This window comes from Schistocerca serialis, chromosome 1 (assembly GCF_023864345.2).
Source record: "Schistocerca serialis cubense isolate TAMUIC-IGC-003099 chromosome 1, iqSchSeri2.2, whole genome shotgun sequence".
NCBI classification, from domain to species: Eukaryota; Metazoa; Arthropoda; class Insecta; order Orthoptera; family Acrididae; genus Schistocerca; species Schistocerca serialis.
Genome location: NC_064638.1, coordinates 114,515,808 through 114,542,117, shown reverse-complemented (window position 1 = coordinate 114,542,117; position 26,310 = coordinate 114,515,808). Strand labels below are relative to the sequence as shown.

Below are 26,310 nucleotides of genomic sequence, written 5' to 3'. Positions count from 1 at the left end.
TGAACGGAGTTTGCCGTGGTAGAATGTGGACAGCACATCTCTGTGTGCAAATTGCACTGCAGCATGCCTCAGTCCACCAAGGGATCGGGACACGGCAAGATAAAGAGGAAGTGCGAGGAATGGAACATCCTGCCGCAGTAAGGATAACTTTTGTAAGGTATTCCATCTGGTCATCACAACTGGGGAAATGGTGTTCATCGAAGTTTGCCAGGGAGGAATAAAGCCTCCAATCGGCCATTGCAAGCTGCCATTTGGGTGTGCACGGAGGTGGGGTAGGAACCAGCAAATGGATAGCACACAGGAAATAGTCGCTCGAGTATGTGTCCGAACAGAACAGACCACTCAAGACGATTGGCAAGCTGGGCAGTACAGAAGGATAGGTCCAAATGGGAATAGGTGTGCATGGAGCCTGAAAAGAATGTGGGTGATCCTGCGTAAGACAGAAGGGGGTTAAGTTAATTAAGAAGGTCAACCAAGGGGGCGTCTCTCAGACAGGTTTGGGAGAACCCAACGGTGATAGTGTGCATTGAAGTCACCGAGCAGCAGAAAGGGGTGAGGGAATTGCCCAATAAGCTGGAGGATGTCTAGTCTTGTGACGGAGGGATGTAAATGGTACAAAGGGAAAAGGTCAAGTGAGCAAGGAAAATGCAGACTGCAACAGCTTGGAGCTGGGTATCAGGGAGATGGGTAGACTATAACCATCATCACGGATGAGCAGCATGACTCCCCCATGAGATGGAATGGTGTCCTCAGGGGGAAGATCAAAGCAAACCAGGAAAAAATGTGAAGGCTCAAAGCAGTCACGAGAATGTAATTTTGTTTCCTGGAGGCACCATACAAGCGGATACTGCAATTCTAAGAGCAGTCGTAAGTTCTCTTTGTTGGACCGTAGGCCACAAATGTTCCACTGGAGGAGAGTCATAACGAGGAAAAAATGACGGGGTGTCACCTCGGTGGCTGCCAAGTGTCAGCCTCCAAAGACTCGCTGCTAAGGCGCACAGAGGCAGGAGGATCCTGCTCCATGAGGTCTAGAGACATCGGCATTCTCCTTCTGTTGGTCTGTGGAGTCGAGGGCAGAAAAATGGTTGGTGGTGCCCACCGGCAGTGCAAAGATCAGCTGGGTGAGGGTATTGTCTGGTGACGCCATCGAAGACGATCTCCGAATCAGCAAAGCAGAAGACTGTTTCTGTTTGTTTGACTTCTGGGAGCCTTTCAGGTTGGCAGAGGAAGACTCAGATGTTTGTTGGCTGGAGGGACATAGGAAGTCTTCATGGCAGTGTTCCTTTTGTCCTTTCCAGCCTTCCGGTTGTGTAGCAGGTGATGTTGCCCCATGCAGCTAAAGTCTGGTGGCATGTTGCGCAGCTGGAGAAGGAAACAGGCACACTACCATCTACACTGTTGTGTACATTAGGGTTCCAGGTAATGCACCCTGCAGCCATTTACCCTGGTTGGCCCTTATAAGAGTAATCAACGAAAAATAATTTATGCTCCCTATAGCCTCTAACTGTAACATGCATAGCGAAAGCATAAGTGTAGCAGTTAAGATATGTGGTTGATGTGCAAAGGTCATGGGTTCAAACCATATTAATTGCTTTATTAGTTTTATTTTTAAATCTTTATCGAAATGACTCATTTTTTGTCCATTAATTGCTTAAAATATAATTTTTTTTTTTAATTTCTAACCATTGATAGAGTGATTTTAATCATTGTATTAACTTTTTCACTTGCCTTCATTTGAAATCTTTGTGCATTTGATGTTAGTTATTTTTATTTATCTATTATAATATTTAAACATTTGAAAATGCCAATCTGTTGATTAAAAAAGGACCAACGATGAAATAATCTATTTGCATTTGCTATGCAATAGGGTCAAAAATGTGTCTTTCCTTACAGGCTGCACAGTTCTTTTTTGGACAATAAGCACCACACAAACATTTAAAACAAATTCTTGTTACAGTAAGCACAGAGTATCACAGATACAGATTTAACGATCCAAGGTATTATTAAAAAAAAAAAAAAAAAAAAAAAAAAAAAAAAAAAAAAAAAAAAAAAAAAAATTCAAGCAAACTGAGGAACAGAAATAATGAAAGAAATCACGTGGATGAAAATATAAAATGATCAAATGGTAGAAATGAAACAGAAGTTAATAAACAAAAATAATTAAAGTCACATGGCCAAAGACTCCAAATGAAAAAGAATAACAGTGAGAAAAAGTGAAAGCAAATGAAAAAGTTAATATGATGATTAAAATCACATAACAGATTGTTTGAAATAAAAAATTACATTAAAACCTATTAATTAAATAAGAATAATATTCAAAGCCACTTCAATGAAGATTTAAAAACAAAAATTTCAAAGCACCTGATGAGGTTCCCACAATGTTTTGCACATCAATCCTGCATCGAAACCATTAAGATATGCTTTCACTCTGCACAATGCACTTAAAAAAAAAAATTCTAGACAGTGTAGACCAGGGTGAATGGTTTCAGGGTGCAATACATGGAACACTACCCTATACCACTGTACAGATATTTTCAAAAAGCTGATCCCACCACCTATGGAGCACTCCTTGTAAGTTACAATTAGCCTCATACTCTTGCACGCTTTAGTAAGAGGGGACAAGGCAGCAAGTAGGAAGCAACTGCAGCACCGCTGTTCTCAGATTTGTCTTACTTGTAGAGCTCCATCTGGAAAGATGGAAGGAAATAAACCAGTATAACACTGATGTAAAAGTGCACTCAGATTTCCAATATATGTAACTCTCAATATAAGACTTGTACTCACTTATTTCTGATCTCTAGTAAAAGCATGTAAATGCATCTAAACCATTATGGTAGACTTTTGCTCTGAACAGTGCACTATTTCTGGTCTCTAGTAAAAACTTGTCAGTGGAAACAGCAGGACAGAAGATTACAGTTTAACCCATTAGAATTGATACAAGCTGAATACAAACTGTATTTAGGAAGGAATGAGCAAGGAAATTGGCTATAGTTTTCTTGGAGTAACCATCCCTACATTTGCATAAAGTGATGATGTTGTTGTTGTGGTGGTGGTGGTTTGACATAGTTCTCCACACTAGGCTATTCTGTGCAAGCCTATTCATCTCTGAATAACTATAGCAACCTACATTCACTTGAACCTGCTTACTGTAGTGAAACTTTGGTCTCCCCAGTAGTTTTTACTCCCACTCGTGCCTTCAATGACAAATTAACTTTTCCTTGATGCCGCAGGAAGTTTCCTATGAACCTATACCCTCTTTTTGTCAAGTTGTGCCACAAAGAGCTTTTCTCCCCTATTTGATTTGACACTTCACTATATGTTATCTGATCTACCCATATACTCTTCAGCATTCTTCTCTATCATTATAATTTAAAAGTTCTATTCTCTTCTTGTTGGTATTCTTTATGATCCACATCTCACTTCCTGGTAACAATTCACTCCCAACAAAAATGTCCATAGAAGGCTTCCCAACACTTAAATTTATATCTGAAGTTAAATTGTTAATAATTTTTAAAAAATCTTACCTTGATACTACCAGCCTGAGTTTTACATTCTCTTTAATTCAGTCATCATCAGTTATCTTGCTTCGCAAATAGCAAGTCATTTATTGCCTTTAGTATGTAATTTTCTCATCTAATCCACCAGTATTACCCAATGTTATTCGACTACACTCCATCACCTCTCTTTCACTGTTATTGATATTTATCTTATAACTTCTTTTCAGGACAATATCCATTCTATTAAAATGATCTTCGAAGTTCTTTGCCGTCTTTGCTCGAATTACAATGTCATCAACAAACCTCAATCTTCTCCTTGGTCTTTGATTGAAGAGCATACGGATAGGCTACAGCTATGTCTCACTCCCAACTCAATTACTGCCATCCTTTCATGTCCTGCAACTCTAAGAACTGCAGTCTGGTTTCTGTGTCAAATCTTAGATAACAGTTTGTCACCTGTACTTTATCATGTTAACTTCAGGACTTGAAACACTATTCAAGTCAGCATTGTCAACCCCGTTTTCTAGATCTAAAAATAGATGCTTGCCTTTTTTCAATATATCTTCTAAAGTAGATCGCAGGGTCAGTATTTCCCCATGTGTCCCTACATTTCTCCAGAAATCAAACTGATCATCTCTAAGATCATCTTCTACTCGTCCTGCCAAGTATCTTGTATTTATGAGAAATTAAACTCATGGTTAAATAAATCTCACAGTTGTTAGCACTTGCCCTCTTTGGTTTTGGCATTATAAATTATTCTTTCATGCTCAACCCATTTCATGTATCTATTAGACCAGGTGGAATAGTACTGTTTTGGTGATACACCCTCAGATTTACTGAGACCCATGGGACAACATATCCATTCCAAGTGCCTTGTTTTGACTTTAGTCTTTCAGTGCTCTATCGAATTATTCTCATAGTATTGCATCATCATCATCATCATCGTTGTCAACTTGTCTTCATTCATGTCGCCATATGTTTATATTATCATCTTCATGTTACTTTAATTTATACAGCCTATCTCTATATTCCTTACACCTCTCACCTTTCAATTCCTTCTTTAGTATTGACTTCCCAACCAAAGTTCTTGGTGTTCAAACAACTGCTTCTCTATGCTCAAAAGGTATCTCTAATTTTCCAATATGCAACATTGATCTTTATTTAAGTCATGCATTTTCTATAGCTAGGTTGTTTCCTTCTAGCCATTTCTTTTTTGTCACTTTTTACCTTCGCCAGTCTTTCTTATGTTTGCTTTTCCTTTTGCTTGCTTTTTTTTTATAATTTCTCCTTTCATCAAACAAAGTTAATAATTTGTGTGTTACATAAAGATTCCTACTGGACCTCCCCCCCCCCCCCCCCCCCAGTTGTTTGCCTTCAATATTTCATTTCTTAAAACTACCAATTTGTCTTGCATTTTATTTCTTTAACTTATTTCAGTCATTGCCATATGTCCCCATTCAACTCTCAGCATAAATAATGGTCTCTGACCACTTATGCTCCTGGAGAGGTTTAGCAGTGTAAAATCTGGCCTCAAGGTGGTTTACTTTTATACAAGCTACATATGCCTTTTGGTACCTCATGTCTCTTCCACATATAAAATCTATTTTCATGATTCTTAAACCAAGTGTGAGCAATGATTAAATTGTTCTCTGGGGAAAATTCCTGCTAAATATTTTGCCAAGGAGGATGGCATCATTATTGAACCATACAGTGGAGTAGCATGTCCTTGGGAAATATAACAGCTGTGCATCCTATTGCTTCAGCTGTTGCAATCAGCATAGCAATGCCATTTCAGGTAATTTTACGAGACCACATTAGTTAGTTATACAAACTGTTGCCTCTGTAACTAGTTAAAAGACTGCTGCCTGTCTTCAAAAACCACGTGTTAGCCTGGCTTCCCCACACATACTGCATCCGATATGGTTGTGCCAACAGTTTGGCTCCTATACCTTTGAGGCATGCAAGCCATTCACCATGGTTAGGTGAACTATTTATCAGGAGAGAGATGAGGGCTGAAGTGATACAAAAAAACAAATGTGTACACACAAATTGGGAAGTCCCACATATGAATCCTCTTACTCCACGGGGAATAGAGAACTTACGTGCAGTCATCAACTGTACCAACACAAAAAGTAGAATCAGATTTTCTCCAGAAAGTAATAAGAAGCACAGGGTGCAGCATTTTGCAAAAGTTCAAATCTCCTCAATCATTTCAAACTCTTGATACTGCAGAGACAGATGGAGCACAAATCAGTAGATTTACTTTAATCATGCAAATTCATTATAAAAATTAATCTGCTGCTTCATTGAAAGATAGGTCATTATTTTAATGAAAAGTAGCTGTAAATTTCATAATTAATATTATGATAGAAAATTGATAGCATCCTTTCGTATGCATTAAGAGGAAGGTAAGGAGAGGGTGAATGAGCACAAGATGCAGGAAATGGTTACCTGCATATTGGAGCGAGTGGAGAGTATTTGTTGATACTTTCAATTAGCCTCGAAGAGTTATATCATTCCGCAGTGTAAAATATCACAGAACCATCTTTCAATTCTGAAAAAGTGAACAATATATTACATGATTACAACTTTCAGTGAACAATAGTATCGAAAAACTGATTTCTTACTCACACAGGGCCTGGTCAAAGACATATGCGTATAGCAGGAAACTGACAAGTCTAGCTACAACATATCTATTGAAAACATAAGTTTGAAATTAGAGATGCTATAGTTACTACTATCAATGGAACACTTTCGTCATCAGTACTGATTTGCATACAGGACTGTCCAAAGTAAACAAAGTCGGCACATTTCAGAACCTGAATTTTTAGGACACTCCAAATAGACATTTAAGTAAACTGTATCAATTGCCTTGTCTCAAAGTGATTTCCTTCGGTCAAAACAATTTACAGGTTGTAATTATAAATTATCTTGTAACAATTTTTGTTGTACTCATATGCGACGACACGCCCTTTCTTTTTACAAGTACTCACAGCCTAAAACAAAGTTATTTGATTGGCAAAGCATTTATTTGTGAGTGCTTTTCATTCACAATTGAGACCAATGTATTTAAATATCAGAGAATTTTTCACTTTTCAAGAAATAATATTTAATTTAAGCTTTTGTAACAAAATTACAGCATTCATGGACTCGGAGAAAGAATTCAACAATGTAAAGTAAAACAATAGGCTCACAATACTTAGATGATCAAAGCTACAGAGACAGACAAATAATCTGCAGTTTCTACAAACCCCACGTGGGAGGTCAAGAAAGACACTCAAACAAGATACAGAAAGCAATGAAGGTATCAGAATGTGAGTTGCACAGACCAAGAATACTTCCTTCAATAAAAAAAAGATTTAGCGATATCAGATATTGTATGGAACTGAGGGAGTTCCTGAAAGTGTACACCTGAAATGGAGGACTGTACGGAACTTATGTGGACCATCAGAAACATGGAGAACAATACACTGGAAGCTTTGAAATGTGATAATACCTAAGAATGTTCAAACTAAAAGGTCAGTAAAAGGTACAAAATGAAGCACTACTAAAAGGATAGGCGAGGGAAGATGTTTGTGGAAGGATCTTATTGGTAGAAGGAACAGACTCAAGTAACATCAGTTAAATCATTCAAGACTAGTTAACCTTACACTGGAAGGTGGACGAGAGAGGAAATGTACTGGGGGCAGACCAAGGCTAGAGTACATAGAACAGATCATAGATTAAGTTGAGTATAATAGTTCTGTAGAGATTAAAAGATTTCCTACCAAATGTGTTTTTTATTATAAATATTGCTTTCACTAAGAAAACCAAATCAAATGTACCATTTACTTCATTTTATTGTTCAGTCTACATTTTAGGCTTTAGTGAACAGGACATCATATGCAAGACACCCGAATGACTAACACTAGAGTAATGCATCAGCAATGGAACTCATATGGAGGAGGCAAGAGAGCAGAAATCTAAAGAATTCAGAGATACACTGCTAGTACTGTAGGTCTGTGTAGCTCACATGGAAGTGTAACACAGATGCCAAGGGAATCTAGATTGGAAACTTTGGAAGAAAGGGAGGGTTGTTTTCACAAAACCATGTCGCACAAAATTAAAGAACCTTTATTTGAAGAAGACTCTGTGACAATTCAGGCAACATGAGAATAAGACTTGACAGATTAGAGTAAAAATAGATTCATATGGACATTTTTCCTCCGGACTCAGTATGCGAGTGCAACAGGAGTAGTGTGCCAATACTGGTACGAAGTGCCCTCCACCATACACTGCAGTGGCACATGGAGTATTCATCCCAATGTTGGTTAAAATTGATACAGAAAAATAACACATTACAGTATTCATAACACTATAATCTTTAACAGGAATTTACATTTTGAGTAGTTCATACAATGTTTACGTATCACTACTACATTGACAACATTGTTATGATTCTTTAAGGCTCTCTATGTTCAGAGCATAAAAAAAGGGGGAAAAGTACAATTACAAGACAACTAAACTATCCCGCACTTGATAAAATTCTACAATGTCAGAACTCAAAGACACAAGAAAAAACAAATAATTCATAGTCAGTGTTTTACAGTTGGTGAAATTTTTAAGTACTGCACATCTGAAAATAGAAAAATCAACTGGGAGGAATGAGGAATAGGTTGGGGGTGGTTAAAAAAGAGGAGCAAATCACTCAAACCCCAGGTTAAGAGGAATCCAACTGTTGGGAGACTGAAGGCACACAAAACTGTGTGGCTCTCTTTCAACATGCAGTCTGAGTGACCTGCCTGTCTTTCTAACCTAACCCCAACTACCCTCTTTCCTCCCTGTGGAAGGCACTAACAGCTACAAGAATTAGAACAGATTGCTCTATTTTCAAATTTCCTTTACAACAGCACTTAGAATTTCACCAGATGCTGACCAGCCGATCTGCCTCTCTCTAATTTTGATTTTTCATTCTCTCTTTTTTCACTTTCCTTCTAATGCCAGTATTATTTCATTTCTCTTCCACTTAATCCACCTTTACTTCTCACTCTGTCCTATCATCTCTAGACTGAAGCTAACACAGTGCTCACCAATTTACTGTATTTGACTCCCCCTACCCATCTGTCTCTCTTATGCGTGTTTACTGGCAGTACTTGTATCTTCGTCATTGGCAAAATTAGAAATTGGATAAATCATTTCATCAGAAAAATCTGTCATATTTGTGCACCTCAGAGCTCTTCAAGAACAGGACAAATAAACAACAGTTATAGGACACTTAATTTTTGATGAGATATAGTTTTCAGAGTACATGTCATAATTACAATGGCAAAATAGTGTTACATGGCATCAGAATAGAAAAACAGCAGAACATTTGAGCCAAATTCAGACTTGCATAAAGCTGAATAAAGCACTATTTTGTAAACATAAACATTTCAAAATATTTCACTACTCAAAGTTCTTGAGGTGCTCACCAATTTATTTAATGTTTCAAAACAATGGAAACATAAATCTTTGTATTTTTTTAATTTGATCTTACCATATGATTTCCCACCATGCATTTTTAACAATGTGAGTATACAAGCTATTCTCATTAAAAATAATACTATACATCTTAATATCACAAAATTGCTCGCTCACCCAGCTTACAATTATGAATATAAGGATCTGGAGCAAGCCACCAAAAAGCTCTCTGTAAACTGTTTCTAAATCCCGGTACACGCATTAAGTGTTCCATTTGTACTTTGTTGTTAGTCAGTTCTTGCATGCACAAAAGTTGCAGCGATGATTTGCAAGAGAAGGAGTAAATTACTCGCATCGATGAATGGGCTGCAGTAGAACACACCATTGGATAGAGAACTTTGCCTTTCAAATTGGTGAATGCAATACCTACAAAATATGAGGATAATTTAACTTACGAATAATTATAAACAATGTAATGAATGACTACTAAAATTACTAATAAACATACTAAAAATTACTAATAAACATACTTTGTAAATACAGTAAGCTGCAGCAACTTCACAACACCAATATTTTTTAAGCCTTCGAAAACTCATTCACTAACCTTAGAACTCTCAATTATTGCTGGTGCAATTGAACTCACCTAGCGGGATTCTGTTTAAAAAGAACTGTAGTGTCCCATTCCACATATCTAAGCGAACACCTATGACACTACCCTGGCCAAAACCAGGACCATATGACTTTTTCTCACCATTGTGTTGTATATGCCCTTAAAACAAAACACAAGATGCTATATATTCAACATATGAAACACACTTTTTCCCTTCAAGATTACAAAATCTATTTATACAAAACCTACCTTTATACGAGTAACCCCAAGATTCCTGGTCACATCCTAGAAGACTGCAGAACTGGTAGCGCGATTTGGATAGCTCTGCATTAGGGGTTCCAACACCCACCATCTAAAAAAAGAAACACAAAATTATGCTATTAAATAAACTTAGTACACAAATATTTGCAATATTCCATGATTTATCCTTCTACCCACCCAAATTTCATAAAATAATCCGTAGTTAGTCAATGGATGCACAACATAAGCTCACCAGACAAAAAACTACAGAGAAAACATTTCAAGCATAATTTAATACCATATAATTCCATCTCTGGAGATAACCACCACCTGGATTTGGATAGTAAATGAGTCCACAAGGTGTTGCAGGTAGACGGCAACCAGGTTAAGCCACTTGCTGAGGATGCTGATGTCGGCATTTTACCCACCGTTCCAACATGTCCCAAAGATTTCCTGTGGCGTTCGACTGAGATGATATTGCAGATTGATTCGAGATGCAATAGAGTGCGGGAGTGCTAAGAAAACCAGTCACATATTCTTCCAGCCTGATGAACTTTGCTCTTATCGTCTATGTGCTTGTGTGAGCAATGGCCTCTTGCAAAGTGACTGACTCCAAACATTCATTGCATGTCATTCCTGTCACAATGTTCTCTTGCTAACAGGTTGGAATGGACTTTCTTTCACTGCCTGGAGCTATCCCTATCAGGTTTGGAAACAATTTTGATTCACAAGCCATGAAATGTATCACAGGTCCCTATCAGTCAGGATCTTTCTCTGACCACAATTCTGACAACATGTTTTGTGACCATGTGTTACATTTTCTTATTTACCCATTCTTACACACAATGTCTACTTGAAACACAGATGTTTTGCTGATCACTACTACTACTACTACTACTACTACTACTACTACGTGTTCCCAAAGAAGCAGTACATGTGACTATCACTGTGCCATCTATAAGGCGTAACAATTCATCTGTGCATGTGCATTGGGGTGATTAATTTTTTGTCCAGTGAGTCCATAATCTGACTTTTATTGATTTTGGATATGGACTAAACTATTTGAAACTAGCAATATTGTTATTAGGAGCTTCATTAAACTATCAGAAGTGAATCTTGTTAATAGCTGTGAAAGCTAAACACTAATAAATTGAAGTATGTTAAAACCTTAAACACTGTCACATTTGATACCATTCAATGACACAAAATGTTAAAACCTATTAATACAGTTTTTGTCTTAGGTGTAAGAGCCATATTTTAAGGCTTTTCTTTTCTAAAAAAAAGGGTACATGTAATTTATTGTTTCTCAACATATTTGCCTCTAAAATTAATACACTTTTGTATGCATTCTAACCACTTTAGAAACATTGCCCCCACCCTCTGATGTTGGTACCCCAAAAACATTGTACTGTATGGAGTCCATAGCTTCTCGAGGCAATGAAAATCGCTCTCCACACACATTTTGTTTGACATAAGGGGGACAAGACGTAGTCATTAGGTGACAAATCTGAGGAATACAGGCAACAAGACTAAGTCAATACTTTTCCCTACCAAATAATCAACTGCTTGAGGACTTATAAGATAATTGGCATTGTCACAAAGAAAAATGATAACTTTTTCAGGTTTTTCCCCTGATTTCAACAACAGCCTGTCGCACACAAATTGTCAAATACCATTCAGTATTAGTTGCTCTTCGGTACTCTGTTGCAACAGTCACGACATATCTAGCATAACCAGAGAAACAAACCATAATTTTCTTGGAATTGCTTCAGGAGCAAACTACTTTTGTACCTTTCAGTTCATTTTCAGAACACCAAAGCAATTGACTGCTGTTTAGTTTCCAGCACCTATTAATAGATACAAGTTTTGGCTCCTGTTATACTGTTGTATGCAGATTTTTCATTTCCTCAGTTAAATTTTTCAGACATTTCCTTACAGCAACTGACGCAAGACTGTTTTTTGAGCACTGGCCAAATTAAGTGGAATCCACCAAGAACAGGTCTTTTTCACAGGTAAATGTTGCACAAAACCACATGTACTGCAATCTTCGATACATCTCACGATGCCTCTATCGCATGGTAAGTCACGTGGTGATCCTCTTCACTCATGTTGCACACAGCAACTGTGTTCTTGGATTAACAACAGATTTTGGTCAACCTTCACAAAATTCATCTCCGATGGCACCATGACCATGACAAAATTCAGCAAACCAACTGTAAACAATCCTTTCTGAAAACATCCAATTACAAAAAGTTGAACAACACACTGCAAGGCATTATTGTACAGTTAGGCCTCAACAAAACTTGTAAAACATTAAAAATTCCCATTTTTTCACAACGTCGTTTCTTTAAAAATTCCCTGCAAATCAACTACTTGGCCATTGTTTAAACAATAACCAATTTTAAAACAATAGTAATCTCTTATCCCAATGTTGTTCTCAGTTGGACATTTGTAAAAACTTAAAATGCAATCCTCTTAGTCAATTAAAACAAAAATCACAAAGCTTAAAATAATACATAGGTAAAAAGTGGACTGCTGAGAGAATACAAAATTACTTGATGAGCCAGCCATAGAGCGCACACTGAAATCTCCAAAAATATTCATCTGATTTATATATATTATGAAAGGCAGATTATGATGAGATAAAAGAAATTATTCAGATAGTGAAGGGAGACGAAAATTTAATAGTCATGGCTGACTGGAATTTGATAGTAGGAAAAGGAAGAGACAGAAAAGTACTAGGTGAATATGGAATGGGGGTAAGGAATGAAAGAGGAAGCCGCCTGGTATAATTCTGCACAGAACACAACTTAATCATAGCTAACACCTGGTTCAAGAATCATGAAAGAAGGTTGTATAAGTGGAAGAAGCCTGGAGATGCTGGAAGATTTCAGACAGATTGTATAATGGTAAGACAGAGATCTAGGAACTAGGTTTTAAATTGTAAGACATTTCCAGGGGCAGATGTGGACTCTGACCACAATCTACTGGTTATGAACTGTAGATTAAAACTGAAGAAACTGCAAAAAAAGGTGAGAATTTAAGGAGATAGGACCTGGATAAACTGAAAGAACCTGAGGTTGTAGAGAGTTTCAGGGAGAGCATTAGGGAACAACTGACAAGGACGGGGGAAAGAATACAGAAGAAGAAGGTAGCTTTGGGAGATAAAATAGTGAAGGCAGCAGAGGATCAAATAGGTAAAAAGAAGAGGGCTAGCAGAAATCCCTGGATAACAGAAGAAATATTGAATTTAATTGATGAAAGGAGAAAATATAAAAATGCAGTAAATTAAGCAGGTAAAAAGGAATACAAATGTCTCAAAAATGAGATCGAGGGGAAGTGCAAAATGGCTAAGCAGGGATGGCTAGAGGACAAATGTAAGGATGTAGAGGCACATATCACTAGGGGTAAGATAGATACTGCCTACAGGAAAATTAAAGAGACCTTTGGAGAAAAGAGAACTACTTGTATGAATATCAAGAGCTCAAATGGAAACCCAGTTCTAAGCTAAGAAGGGAAAGCAGAAAGATGGAAGGAATATATGGAGGGTCTATACAAGGGTGATGTACTTGAGGACAATATTATGGAAATGGAAGAGGACATAGATGAAGATGAAATGGGAGATATGATACTCCGGGAAGAGTTTGACAGAGCACTGAAAGACCTAAGTCAAAACAAGGCCCCGGGAGTAGACAACGTTCCATTAGAACTACTGATAGCCTTGGGAGAGCCAGTCCTGACAAAACTCTACCATCTGGAGAGCAAGATGTATGAGACAGGCGAAATACCCTCAGGCTTCAAGAATATAATAATTCCAACCTTAAAGAAAGCAGGTGTTGACAGACGTGAAACTTACCGAACTACCAGTTTAATAAGCCATGGCTCACAGCTGCAAAATACTAACACAAATTCTTTACAGACGAATGGAAAAACTAGTAGAAGCCGACCTCTGGCATGATCAGTTTCAATTCCATAGAAATGATGGAACACGTGATGCAATAATGACCCTACGACTTATCTTAGAAGATAGAGTAAGGAAAGGCAAACCTACATTTCTAGCATTTGTAGACTTATAGAAAGCTTTTGACAATGTTGACTGGAATGCTCTCTTTCAAATTCTGAAGGTGGCAGGGATCAAATACAGGGAGCAAAAGGCTATTTACAATTTGTACAGAAACCAGATGGCAGTTATAAGAGTCGGAGGCATGAAAGTGAAGCAGTGGTTGGGAAGGGAGAGAGACAGGGTTGTAGCCTCTCCCCAATGTTATTCAATCTGTATATTGAGCAAGCAGTAAAGGAAACAAAAGAAAAATTCAGAGTAGGTATTAAAATCTATGGAGAAGATATAAAAACTTTCAGGTCTGTCGATGACATTGTACTTCTGTCAGAGACAGCGGGACCTGGAAGAGCAGTTGAACGGAATGGACAGTATCTTGAAAGCATATAACATGAACATCAACAAAAGTAAAATGGGGATGATGGAATGTAGTCAATTTAAATCAGGAGACACTGAGGGAATTAGATTCGGAAATGAGACACTCAAAGCAGTAGATGAGTTTTGATATCTGGGGAGCAAAGTAACTGACGATGGTCGAAGTAGAGGGGCTATAAAATGTAGACTGGCAATGGCAAGGAAAGCGTTTCTGAAGAAGAGAAATTTGTTAACATCATGTATAGATTTAAGTGTCAGGAAGTCATTTCTGAAAGTATTTGTATGGAGTGTAGCCATGTATGGAAGTGAAACATTGATGATAAATAGTTTAGACAAGAAGGGAATAGAAGCTTTCAAAATGTGGTGCTACAGAAGAATGCTGAAGATTAGGTGGGTAGATCACATAACTAATGAAGTATTGAATACAATTGGGGAGAAAAAAAATTTGTGGCACAACTTGACTAGAAGAAGGGATCGGTTGGTAGGACATATTCTGAGGCATCAAGGGATCACCAATTTAGTATTGGAGGGCAGTGTGGAGGGTAAAAATCGTAGAGGGAGACCAAGAGATGAATACATTAAGCAGATTCAGAAGGACGTAGGTTGCAGTAGGTACTGGGAGATGAAGATGCTTGCACAGGTTAGAGTAGCACGGAGAGCTGCACCAAACCAGTCTCTCGACCGAAGACCACAACAACAACATGGAAGGCAGATCATGTGATAGGCTGATGACTCAATCCCTGCAAAATAATGGATTTGGTACACCACACAGTGGTAGGATCTCTCAGAGAAGAACTCCAATCATTGTTGGGCAATATACCGTCAAAATGCATATCAGTATTATTTTTGGAGGATAAACACCAGCATAATTTGCAATGGTATCTGCATGTGCTTATGTCGAAGGGCACAAACTCCAAACAGAGAAGCAACTTTACTGCATAACCCATCTCATTTGCTCCACTGCCCTAAAAAAAGCAAGTATTCCTGCAACAGAGATGGTGATTTTGCTTGATAAATTTGTCTTTTGAACCTTTTAGGAAGCACAATAGAGCAGCAAATTATATCTGCTTAATTTTTCTCACTGGTGGAAATCACTAAAAGACCACTGCTGGATTTAAAAATATGATCGATATAATCCTTGTGTACTCCAGAGGAGGAGGAGGAGGAGGAGGAGGAGGAGGAGGTTTGTGTTCAATGTCCTGTCGACAATGAGATCATGAGAAACGGAGAACAAGTTCGGATTAGCAAAGGATGACGAAGGAAAGTGGCTGTGCCCTTTCAAAAGGAACCATCCCATCATTTGCCTTAAGTGAATTAGTGAAATCAAGGAAAACATAAATCTGGATGACCGGATGCGGGTTTGAACTGTCATCCTCCCGAATGTGAGCCCAGTGTGCTAACCACTACACTACCCTGCTCGGTTTTTGTACCCCAGTAAGTCTAAAGCTACAGTACACTTCTGAAGAATTCAGGGTGGATTATAATTACATCTTTTAATATATGACACATGCTGGTTTTTAATTCATAAACTTTCATTCTCTTGGCATGCTCTTATCTGCAGGGAATCCAGACACCCTGAAGCACGATATGCCATGGACAGCAAATGGCAGCTCACCAACATTGGTGCTGATGATTGAGAATCAGAGTGGTACTGCTGCATCTGCTCTTCACTAAACAGCTGTTAGTCAAATATATGTATGATCTTCAGATATGAAGCTCTTGCTCATTTATAACTCATGTATCCATAACCAAACTGAGACGGTACAAAGACTATATGTGGGCACACCCCTGTTTGCTCTCCAAGGTTTAAGGCAGAAGCATTTTAAGATGTTTTGAAATTGAAACATTCCCAATATTTCATTCACAGTACCCAACTTAGTTTCTGATGTGAGAGGAGACCCAGATACTTAGTTGTTAATGTGTTGTAACATCCTACAACTTAAATCAAAAGAGTGTTCTGAAACATTGCTAACTTCCCTGCATGACTCTCCTGTATTTTCAGGGTGTTATTTCCTGCACCTTTCCGGTGCCACACGATCTTGTATCTCATCCTACGAACCCCTTCCCCACCCTCTTTCTCCATTCTATCCCAGGTTGCACCAACTAATTCCACCTCATCCACTCACATCTGCCATCCCTCCTCATCCAGTCACATCCGCCACCCCTTTTCTTCAAACTTATCCACCCTCAGACCTGCTACCCACAGTAAAATATATATTTATATAATATTTATATCTTTTCTTTGGTCTCTGTGAATTCTTGTCAATTTTAGTGAGTTTTCACCTTTCGCTATTGTCGACTTCCACAGATTTCATTTTGTTTTCCCCTTTTGACTCAGTTTCATCCTTCTCGTGATTTTTCACGTGTATTTGGGTGTATTTTTGCAAATTTTTGGACATAATTCTACATTATTTACATAATTTTTCCCATTTTTTTCCACCACCATGGATCCTTGTTGCTTCCATCTGCGTGAATACAGAAAAGTTTCCGTATCCCTAGCCAGAACCTAGTCCCACATATCGTCCCTGCGTTGTTGCTTGGCTCATGGAATCCCCCCTAAATGGCATAACCATCAAATTACACCTCTCCGAGTGCCACCCATCCTCCTATAATGACCTCCACCTGTTCAGATTCCGCCAATTCTTAGCCCTCACCAACATAGTCCTGCAAAACCATATCAACCAAGCCCAAACCTCCATCCGCAAAATTCTCCTGTTATGCAATCCCAAATTCCTGGAACCTATAACGCACGATGAAACTCTTGCCATCCAGGAACTAGAGCAACACGCACAATGCCACGTAAAAAGCTCTCCTCTCTGCTCACTCCCTACTCTTGCTTTGGGTGTACCACTGTCCACCACACCTACAACAACCTCCAAATCTTCTCCACATTCCCTCATAGCTATCTAACCCTGTCTCGCAGACCTACTACATTTACATCACCCTCCAAAATTCACTCCCACCATCACACAGAATCCAGTATCCAAACAGAGCCAAAACACAGTCACGAACCTTTCCTATAAAAGCCTTAGCTTCACAGAAATATCAGTTCCTTCCAAAGGCCTCAGCTTTTGCCCCACTCTCAAATTCAATAATGCAGGACTTGTTAAAGACCTCCTCTCCTTTTCTTGGTCCCTACAATGGAAACACTTTTACGCCATCAACCCTACAAATCAGTCTCAACCAAAGACCAATGTCGAACCCTGCCTAATTCAGTTCACTCCTCCATCCAACCATGATCCACCCCCACCGTCCCAAAATCACCCCCTGTTAAGGGGATACGGAATCACCTATCCCCGCAATGTTAATATATGCCTACTATAGGGAACATTTTCTCACAAACTACTGGAGACAGAGAGGTAAAAATTTTACTGTATGTGCATTCATATGTTACAACAATACTGAAACAACAGTTTATTGTCAAAGTATTTTCTTACAGAGATATTGTACATTTATTTTTAAGTAAATTTTTTCCATCGCTTTTTACTAGACTATCACCCCTAAGTCTTTTGTAAATCAAGTAATTAAAAAATCGTTGTTTCAGTATGTAATAGGGACCTATGTCACTACGTCATAAAAATTTCAGACTTCTAGGTTGACCAGTACCTGAGATAATGTTCCTAGATGAAGTAAAAAGTAAACTTACGGGAAACGGAGAAAGAAGATTAAAACATTCCTGATCCGTAGCTAATACCCCCTTCACAGTCTTCAAAATCATCTTAAAGTCTTCTTTTGGCACCCCTCTGCACCTGTCTTGCTTTTTTCACTAATGTCTTGATTATATTATCAGCATGCCTTAGTCTCTGCTGATCTAAAAAGAACATAGCACGTACCGTACGGGAACCAACACACATACCCAACTTTTGAAGGACCTGGCATTTAGTTATATTTCCAAGATTGAAGGTTGCCACAGCATCATACACACCAAAATGTAGTGTATTAATTCCGACAAACACTGTTTTTGGGAGACGATGCCATATCACACTATTCAAGCACTCGTTGGGGTTCTGCGTTTTTCCGTGAAGACATTTCATCAGAAGACTTCTGTCAGCCAGATCTCTGAAAATGGGCTTTATTTCTGCCATGATGGCTGATGGTAGACTGTGGTGGTGAATGTATTTCTCTCCTGTTGTTAGTCCCCTATTGTATTTACACCAGCTGTTTTCTCCTTTGGGGCACAAACCATGTTGTGGATGCTCATCCGTGGATGCGGTGTGGAAATATAAAGCCCATATAGCTCTCCTCATTTCTTCAAGATTGCCTGTATTTTGCCTGATTGCAAGGCCATAGCAGTTCTGAATGTGGTCTATTATGGAATCAGTCAATCTTCCTCTGCCATCCAAGGTTTTCCCATCATCTAGTTTTTTCCCTTTCATAACTGATTTTAACCTTCTCAGCCTGGCACCCATTCTCTTCTGCACATGTCCTATACATTCAAGTTTGCTTATATTTACACTGTTCCCATATGGTTTGCTTTCCAAAACTTCTTTGAATGCTTTAGAGTCACCATCTCCCAGATATTTGACATAGCGAACATTATACCACTGTGAAGAGCGATGAAAAATTTTCTTCACCCCAGCAACCTCCATGCCACCACTACTACCATAATAATTAGCAATACAGTCATCAATGTGTTCATTTTTCAGCCTGCCTGTGCACCTACAGTATTTAGACATTATTGCAACATCAATAACCTTGCCAGTATCAACACTAGTTGCTGTTACAACACCATTGTTGGAGGTGTGGCCCCTTTTCTGCCACGTGCCATCAAACGCCACTGTGAGGTCACGACTGCCGTCATTTTCTTCCACTGCTTCTTCCACAGCAACCTGCATTGACTTCTGTGCTACATCTTCAACTGCAGATCCTAGTACATAATTGTAAGCTTCAAACTTTGAAGGTGCACTTGGAAGATTTAGAACACCACATAGCATATCACCAGCTGCTTTGCCCTTACCAATTGCTCGCAATCCATAAACTAACTTAATATTTACACTATAAAGTTCAGTTTTCTTGTATCCATTATTTACAGTTACTGAAACCGAACTTGGAAACTTACAGCTGTATTTACAAACACTGCATATTAAATTAAACTGGGCAGCCAGGCCAACATGGGATTCTACTTTCAGAGAAACGTTTCCATGACATTTTTTGCAGCACAAACTGTTTTCAAGAGCTTCACACAATATATTCGTATCAATGAGTTCAAAAACTTCATTCCCTCTATCAAGTAAATTATATTTCTCTTCCAAATCTCTTAGTTTTTTATGAGAAGCACTGTTTTCATTTGGTGTAAGTTCGTTCGGCAAATCAGTAATAAGTGGATTCACATTTTCCAACAGTGATGATGATGAACTGCTTTGCTTTGCTAATGAATCATTATTTCTTTTCTTTTGCCAGTTCACACGCTTTTTAAATACTTTTGCTTTAGCTCTAGGCATTTTCACTGCGAAAAATGAAGCACTAAATACGAAATAACTCAACAACAACTACTTTCTTATATCACACTGTTTACAAAACAGTCCCGCCACAAAGTCAAAGAGTAACTTGAGGAAACCAGAGAGAAACATTTTCGGGCAACTAGTGTATAAATAGTCGCTGGAAACCGGGATATTTGAATTCATGTCACTTTAAAGGTACTGCCAAAAAGTTCATGGTCAGCCACGAGAGACGTGTATAACTAAAGCGCAATACCCGATCTCACAAATATATAAAAATAAAATAGTTATAATTGTAGTAGAGCTATGTATGATACGTCATTTTAAAGAGGAAACATGGCAGAATATAATACGCCAATAAAAAAAAATTCAATTTTTTAACCCAAAATCCGATTCCGTATCCCCTTAACTTTCCAGAATTTCTTAACCTCAAACCTTGCCTCACCATCATTCCCCAAATCCCTCAACATGCAAACTAACCTTACATCTGCAGGAAGAACCGCAGTCCACCATCTAAAAACTGACCGTGACCTTATAATCCTACCTGCGGATAAAGGCTCCCCCTCTGTTGTTTTGAAGCGCAAGGTTTATCTGGCAGAAAGACTCTGCCAGCTGTCAGATACATCAACTTACATACCTTTCCACAGTGTCCCATTCCACAAATCCAGCAGGATTTCCAGTCACTCCTCAAATCCTTAGGCCAATCCCAGAACCTCTCCCCGGAGTCCATCCCTCTGTTCATCACTACCATTCCCCACACTCCTACCTTCTACACACTTCCTAAACTCCATAAACCCTACCACCAAGAATGTCCCATTTTGACCGGTACTGTGCCCCCAGTGAGAGACACTCTGCTCTCATAGATCAACACCTTCAAACTATAACCCCTATCACCCGGAACCTACCCTACTATATAAAAGATAACAACCGTTTCCTCCACTGACTCTCGGCAGTTTCTGTCCCGTTACCATACGGTGCCCTACTCATCATTGTTGATGCCACCTAACATACCTAATGCTCATGGCCTTACCGCTATTGAACACTACCTTTCCCAACGCCCGACAGATTCCAAACCAACAACCTCTTTCCTAGTCCCCATGATCCACTGTATCCTCACCCACAATTACTTCTCCTTTGAAGGCATTACCTACAAATAAATCCAAGCTACGGCTAGGGGCACCTGCATGGCACCATGGCACCATCCTATACCAACCTATTCATGGGCCATCTACAGGAATCCTTCCGAAACACCCAGAACACTAAATCCGTCACCTGTTTCAGATTCATTGATGACATCTTTGCGATTTGCGATTGTGAGGACACCCTATCCACATTCCTCCAGAACCTCAACAACTTCTCCCCCATTTGCTTCACCTGGTCCTACTCAACCCAACAACCCACATTCCGAGATGTTGACCTCCACCTCAAAGGTGGCTACACCAGTACCTCTGTCCATATCAAACCTACTAACCCCCAGCAATACCTCCACTTTGACAGCTGCCATTTGTTCCATACCAAGAAGTCCCTTCCATAAAGCTAGCCACCCATGGTTGTCGCATCTGCATAGACAAGCTGTCCCTATCGAAATATACTGAGGGTCTCACACAAGCCTTCACAGACCATAATTATTCTCCCAACCTTTAACAACAACAAATCTCTTGTGGTTTATCTTTCCAGTCTACCACCACCTCCCAAAGTCTCACTGTCCAGCCACAGAGGAGTTTCGCCTCATAACTCAGTACCGCCCAGGACTGGAGCAACTGAATTATATTCTCCAGCAGGGTTTTGACTACCTCTAGTCGTGTTCTGAAATGAGAAATGTCCTGTCCACTATCCTTCCCACCACTCCAAAAGTGGTATTCTGCCGTCCACCGCCATCCATCCCTACACAACCCCTGCTCTCAACCCCTTACCTCATGGCTCATAATAGTCCTAGATGCAAGACCTGTCCATGGCCATGAACATCACCTATCCCATCAAAGGCAGGGCTACCTGCGAAACCAGGCACGTGATCTACAAGCTTAGCTGCAACCACTGTGCTGCATTCTATGTGGGCATGACAACCAACAACGTGAATGGCCACTGACAAACTTTGACCAAGAAACAAGTGGATCACCCTGTTGCTGAGCACGCTACCAAACATGACATCCTTCATTTCAATGACTGCTTCACAGCCTTCGCCATATGGATGCTTCCCACAAACACCAGCTTTTCTGAATTGCAAAGGTGGTAAATCTCACTGCAATGTATCCTACATACCCTAATCCTCCTGGCCTCAACCTTCATCACTCATTGTCATCTCCCATCCAGCCCCTTCTCTGTTCCCATTCCAGCACTACACAGCTCTCATTCCTCCATCGAATCCAATCTTTTTACTTCTCTCCTTTTACGCTACCCCCCCCCCCCCCCTTTCTCTGCTGCGCTCTGTCTTATCACCCAACCACACATACTCTCTTTCCACCTTGCTTCTCGCACTCCTCAACAGCACTTCACTGTCTGCCACCCCTATCCTACTATCCCTCCCCCTTCCCACCCCATCCTCCTCCTTACCCCCACCCAGTCACCACTCCCATCATGCTCCCATTGCTGCTTGCTGTGTGGCCTCAGTTGTCTTTGACTGCAATTGTGTGTGTGAGTTGCATTTGTGTGTGTGTGTGTGTGTGTGTGTGTGTGTGTGTGTGTGCCATCTACTTTTGATGAAGGCCTTATTGACCGTGAGCTATATTTGTGACAATCTTTCTGTTGCACTTATCTGAGACGTAGCAGCTCTGCTATAAGTTTAATAGCAACTTTACTTTTCACATTATCTTTCAATTTAGTTTTAGAGTGAAGTTCTCCACTTATTTAACCAGAAGAATGCCATACGGTTACCTCCTATACTTATATTTGGATAAAACTGTAGATCTGAAATTAAATTAATTGTAATAGAATCGTAATAAATTACATTACAGTCTAAACAAGGGCTTAAGCAGGAAGGTGTGGAGAGTGATGGCTAGAGTATTTGTCACTGTCTCTGATGTCCCACATTTCAAACACCAATAATACTACTCAAACAGCAATAACACTGTATTTCCTAACTGAAAAACAATTCTAGAATCACATTAGTCAAGAAGAGGGTGTGCCCCATGAGCACTTGCAATCTGCAAAATGTTGCATGGAGTACAGCCTCTGACCCGCAAACAAAAATTTGTTGTTATTTTTTGTTTTATTTGGCCTCCTGAGTTTGTAGACTATTTAACCATAGAAAAAACATATTTACATAGAATACATAGTTGCGCAGCGAAAATGCCTATTTACAGACCTGAAAGATCAAATCCTTGCACAACCATTCTTTCACAAATCGTATAACTAAACTAGACTTTTTTATGTTATCAATTCATACTATTTCTTAAATTTAATAATAAGAGAAACAGATAAATGAAAATATGAATATGATTAAAATCTATAGATTTTCCATTTACTCTTAGGGGACTGCGCAATCACTTCATAAAGGCAAATTGTTTTTAGAAACCAAAAGAAGAAGACACTGAGCAAGAGGGAGCTAACCGATGCTAATCAAAGTCTTCAAAAATTCCAGTTGTTCATTGTCAAATTTGGAACACAAAAACAAAATATGATTTTCATCAGCTTCTGACTCAGAATCTCACACACGTGCAGGGGAATTGTAAATATTGATTTTATACAGACATACAGGAAAAAAGGAGAGTATCAACAATGTAGGAAAAGATAGATTACCATTTATCGTAAAGAATACACGTTAAGTTACAGACGTGCACAATTTAAAGACACTTACACAAAGCTTTCAGCCACGGCCTTCATCAGCAAAAGGGAAACAGAGAAACATACTATTCATATACGCAAGCAGGCACACCTGACGCACACATGACTGCCAACTCCGGCAACTATCAAATGGAATGGCAGCAGCAATTTGGAGAGGGTGGGGAAGATGGAGGAGTAGTAGTGAACAGGTGGTGGGACAGAGGAACATTGTCTGCAGAGTGTGCAGGGGCTAGAATGCCAACAGGCATGGCATTGGGAGGTTGTTGGGCAGGGAGATGAGGGAAAAAGGAGCGAAAAGAAGAGTGGGGAAGATGAGAATGGTGAGGCGATGATAGGACAGAGTGGGTGAAAACTGTTGGGTGGAGGGTGTGGGGACAGACTGTTACTGTAGGTTGAGTCCAGGATAATTACAGGAGCAGAGAATGTGTTGTAAGAGTAACTGCCATCTCTGCAGTTCAGAAAATCTGGTGGTGGAAGGGAGGATCCAGATTGCTTGGGTCATGAAACAGCCATTGAAATCAAGAATTTTATGCTCAGTTGCATGTTGTGCCACAGGGTGGTCTACTTTGCTCTTGGCTGTCACAGTTTGGCAGTGGCCGTTCATCCCATCAATATAAAAAGCTGTGCAATGGTTGCAGCAGAGCTGGTAAATGACATGGCTACTTTCATTGGTGGTCTAGCCTCCGTTGGGGTAGGATAAACCTGTGGCAGGACTGGAATAGGAAGTACTGTATGGGGCACAGGGCAGGTCTTGCACATTGGTCTTCCATAGGGATATGATCCTTGTGGCAAGGGGTTGGGATTGGGAATGGAATAGGGATGGACTAAGATGTTTTGGAGGTTGGATGGGCAATGGAATACTACTTCAGGAGGGGCAGGAAGGGTCTCGGATAGGACGTCCCCCATTTCAGAGCATGATGACAGGCAATCAAAGCCCTGGTGAAGCATGTAGATCAGTTGTTCCAGTCCGGGGTGGTGCTGGGTGACAAAGGATGCAATCCTTTGTGATTGGTTCTTGGGGATGGTGGGAGGAGTGGAGACGTGAGGGGGAAATGGCACAGGCATCTGTTTGCAGACTAGGTCTGGGGGATAGTGGCTGGCTGTGAAGGCCTTGGCAAAACCCTCAGCATACTGAGCAAGAAAGTTCTTGTCACTGCAGATATGACATCCCTGGGTTGTCAGGCTGCATGGCAAGGATTTTTTGGTGTGAAAGGGATGACAGCTGTCGAAACGCAGGTACTGTTGGTTGTTGGTGAATTTAATGTGGATGAAGGTGCAGATGGAGCAATCAGAGAGGAGGAGGTCAATGTCTAGGAAGGTGGCATGCTAGGTTGAGGAGGACCAGCTGAAGCAGACAGAAAAGAAAGTGTTGAGGTTGTGAAGAAATGAAGATACGGTGTCTTGACCCAGAGTCCAGATCATTAATATATCGTCAACGAACATGAACCAGATTAAGGGTTTGGAATTTTGGGAGGCCAGGAAGATCTCCTCTATATGGTCCACAAACAGGTTGGCATGGGAGGGTGCCTTGTGGGTGCCCATGGCTGTGGTGCAGATTTGTTTGTATACTTTCCCTACAAAGGGGAATAATTGTGGATTAGGGTTAAGTTAGTAAGGTGTATGAGGAAACAAGGCATGGTTAAATAGAAGCCGAACGGTGGTGGAAATCCTAGATTGCTGCAAATGCATCTTCATAAATCACTGCCTTGTAAGAATTTGAGGTTATAATGCCACATTATATCCACCTTTTATTTGTTAGAAAACATTCCACATCTCTTGCCACGGCTGTTTTCTGTGGCTCTTAACTTCACAAAAGTAGTGTGTATATGGTAATTTCAAATCGAGAAGAGTTCCTGTAGATGAAACTAGCTTCTCTAAGATGTCAACTTCCTCCTTATGGTGGGTGCTAACATGGGAGTGCAAACAGCAGAATGACTGTCTGTGCTCTCCATTTACAACAAACATATTCCAGTAACTCATTCAAACTATAATGGTTGGTTGTTTTATTCCATCTTTGGTGTTGTATATTTTTAACAATAATCTGAGAGTCAGACACAATTAGTATCTTTAAGAAGGAAGTTGAAGATACGAACTTGGTTGCTCACAAAATTGCGACTGTATCAGTCGTAAAAATTTAAGCACTCTTAGGCAGTCTGTAGGCTTTACTAACTTGGATCTGAGAGCATAGAAAAGCGCATCCAGTGTTCTCCTCTTGTGGAATTTTGGATCCATTGGTATATATACAGATATAACCAGACCACAGTGCATCAAGGAGATGATTACATCTGCAATTAATGCTAATATTCACCAAGGTTGTAGTATTATTATAGTAGATTCGAATCTGGCAGCTGAGTGTGTCAAGAACGTATTCACACAATAAAGCAAATGTGAAGAACATAACAAAGAATGGATGATAGGAGACCAAGAGTCAAAGACAGTGCAGACAGCATCCTCTTATGTCCTGATACCTGTGTGGAAGTAAATGGCCCTTTTTTTTAAACTCAGAAACTGCTTCTTTCTCCATTCTACTGTATCATATTCTGTCTCTGCCCATTGCATTTTGAGTTGCTGTCAGGCTCACTGCAGATGATAAGCACTAGAACTGTCACAGTGTCATATGCTTGAACCAAGATACAAACTACTGCCTATACCTGAATACACTTTAGACAACCAAGTGAATGAGTGAGCATCTTGTTACAAATGGCAACTGGCATGTAAATTGGCTAGTAAGCATGCAGATGCATTAGTCTCTATGCTACGAAATTTACATAACATATGTTAACCATACCTAGTCACTTATTCACTCTTCTGTTCATTATATGTTTTGTGTTTAAGATTTCCTAAGGGCTTCAGGAAGAATACCTCTGCCTCTAA

General features: G+C 39.6%; 1 protein-coding gene across 3 annotated transcripts in view; it reads right to left on the bottom strand.

Moving 5' to 3' along the window:
- LOC126463129 (SPRY domain-containing SOCS box protein 3) overlaps positions 1-26,310 on the bottom strand; it is a 75,983-nt gene that overhangs the window by 36,395 nt on the left and 13,278 nt on the right. Inside the window, exons 3-6 of one of the 3 annotated variants that reach the window (XR_007585960.1) lie at positions 9,796-9,898; positions 9,580-9,705; positions 9,123-9,362; positions 5,949-6,051 (exon numbers count right to left, since the gene is read on the bottom strand). Coding sequence is in view for 2 of the 3 variants with exons in the window: in XM_050096128.1 (XP_049952085.1) it covers positions 9,114-9,362; positions 9,580-9,705; positions 9,796-9,898 (478 nt within the window). In the remaining variant the exon portion in view is untranslated. Of the gene's footprint in view, positions 1-5,948; positions 6,052-9,113; positions 9,363-9,579; positions 9,706-9,795; positions 9,899-26,310 lie in introns of all 3 variants that reach the window. The other 2 variants (XM_050096128.1, XM_050096130.1) reach the window with 2 other exon arrangements.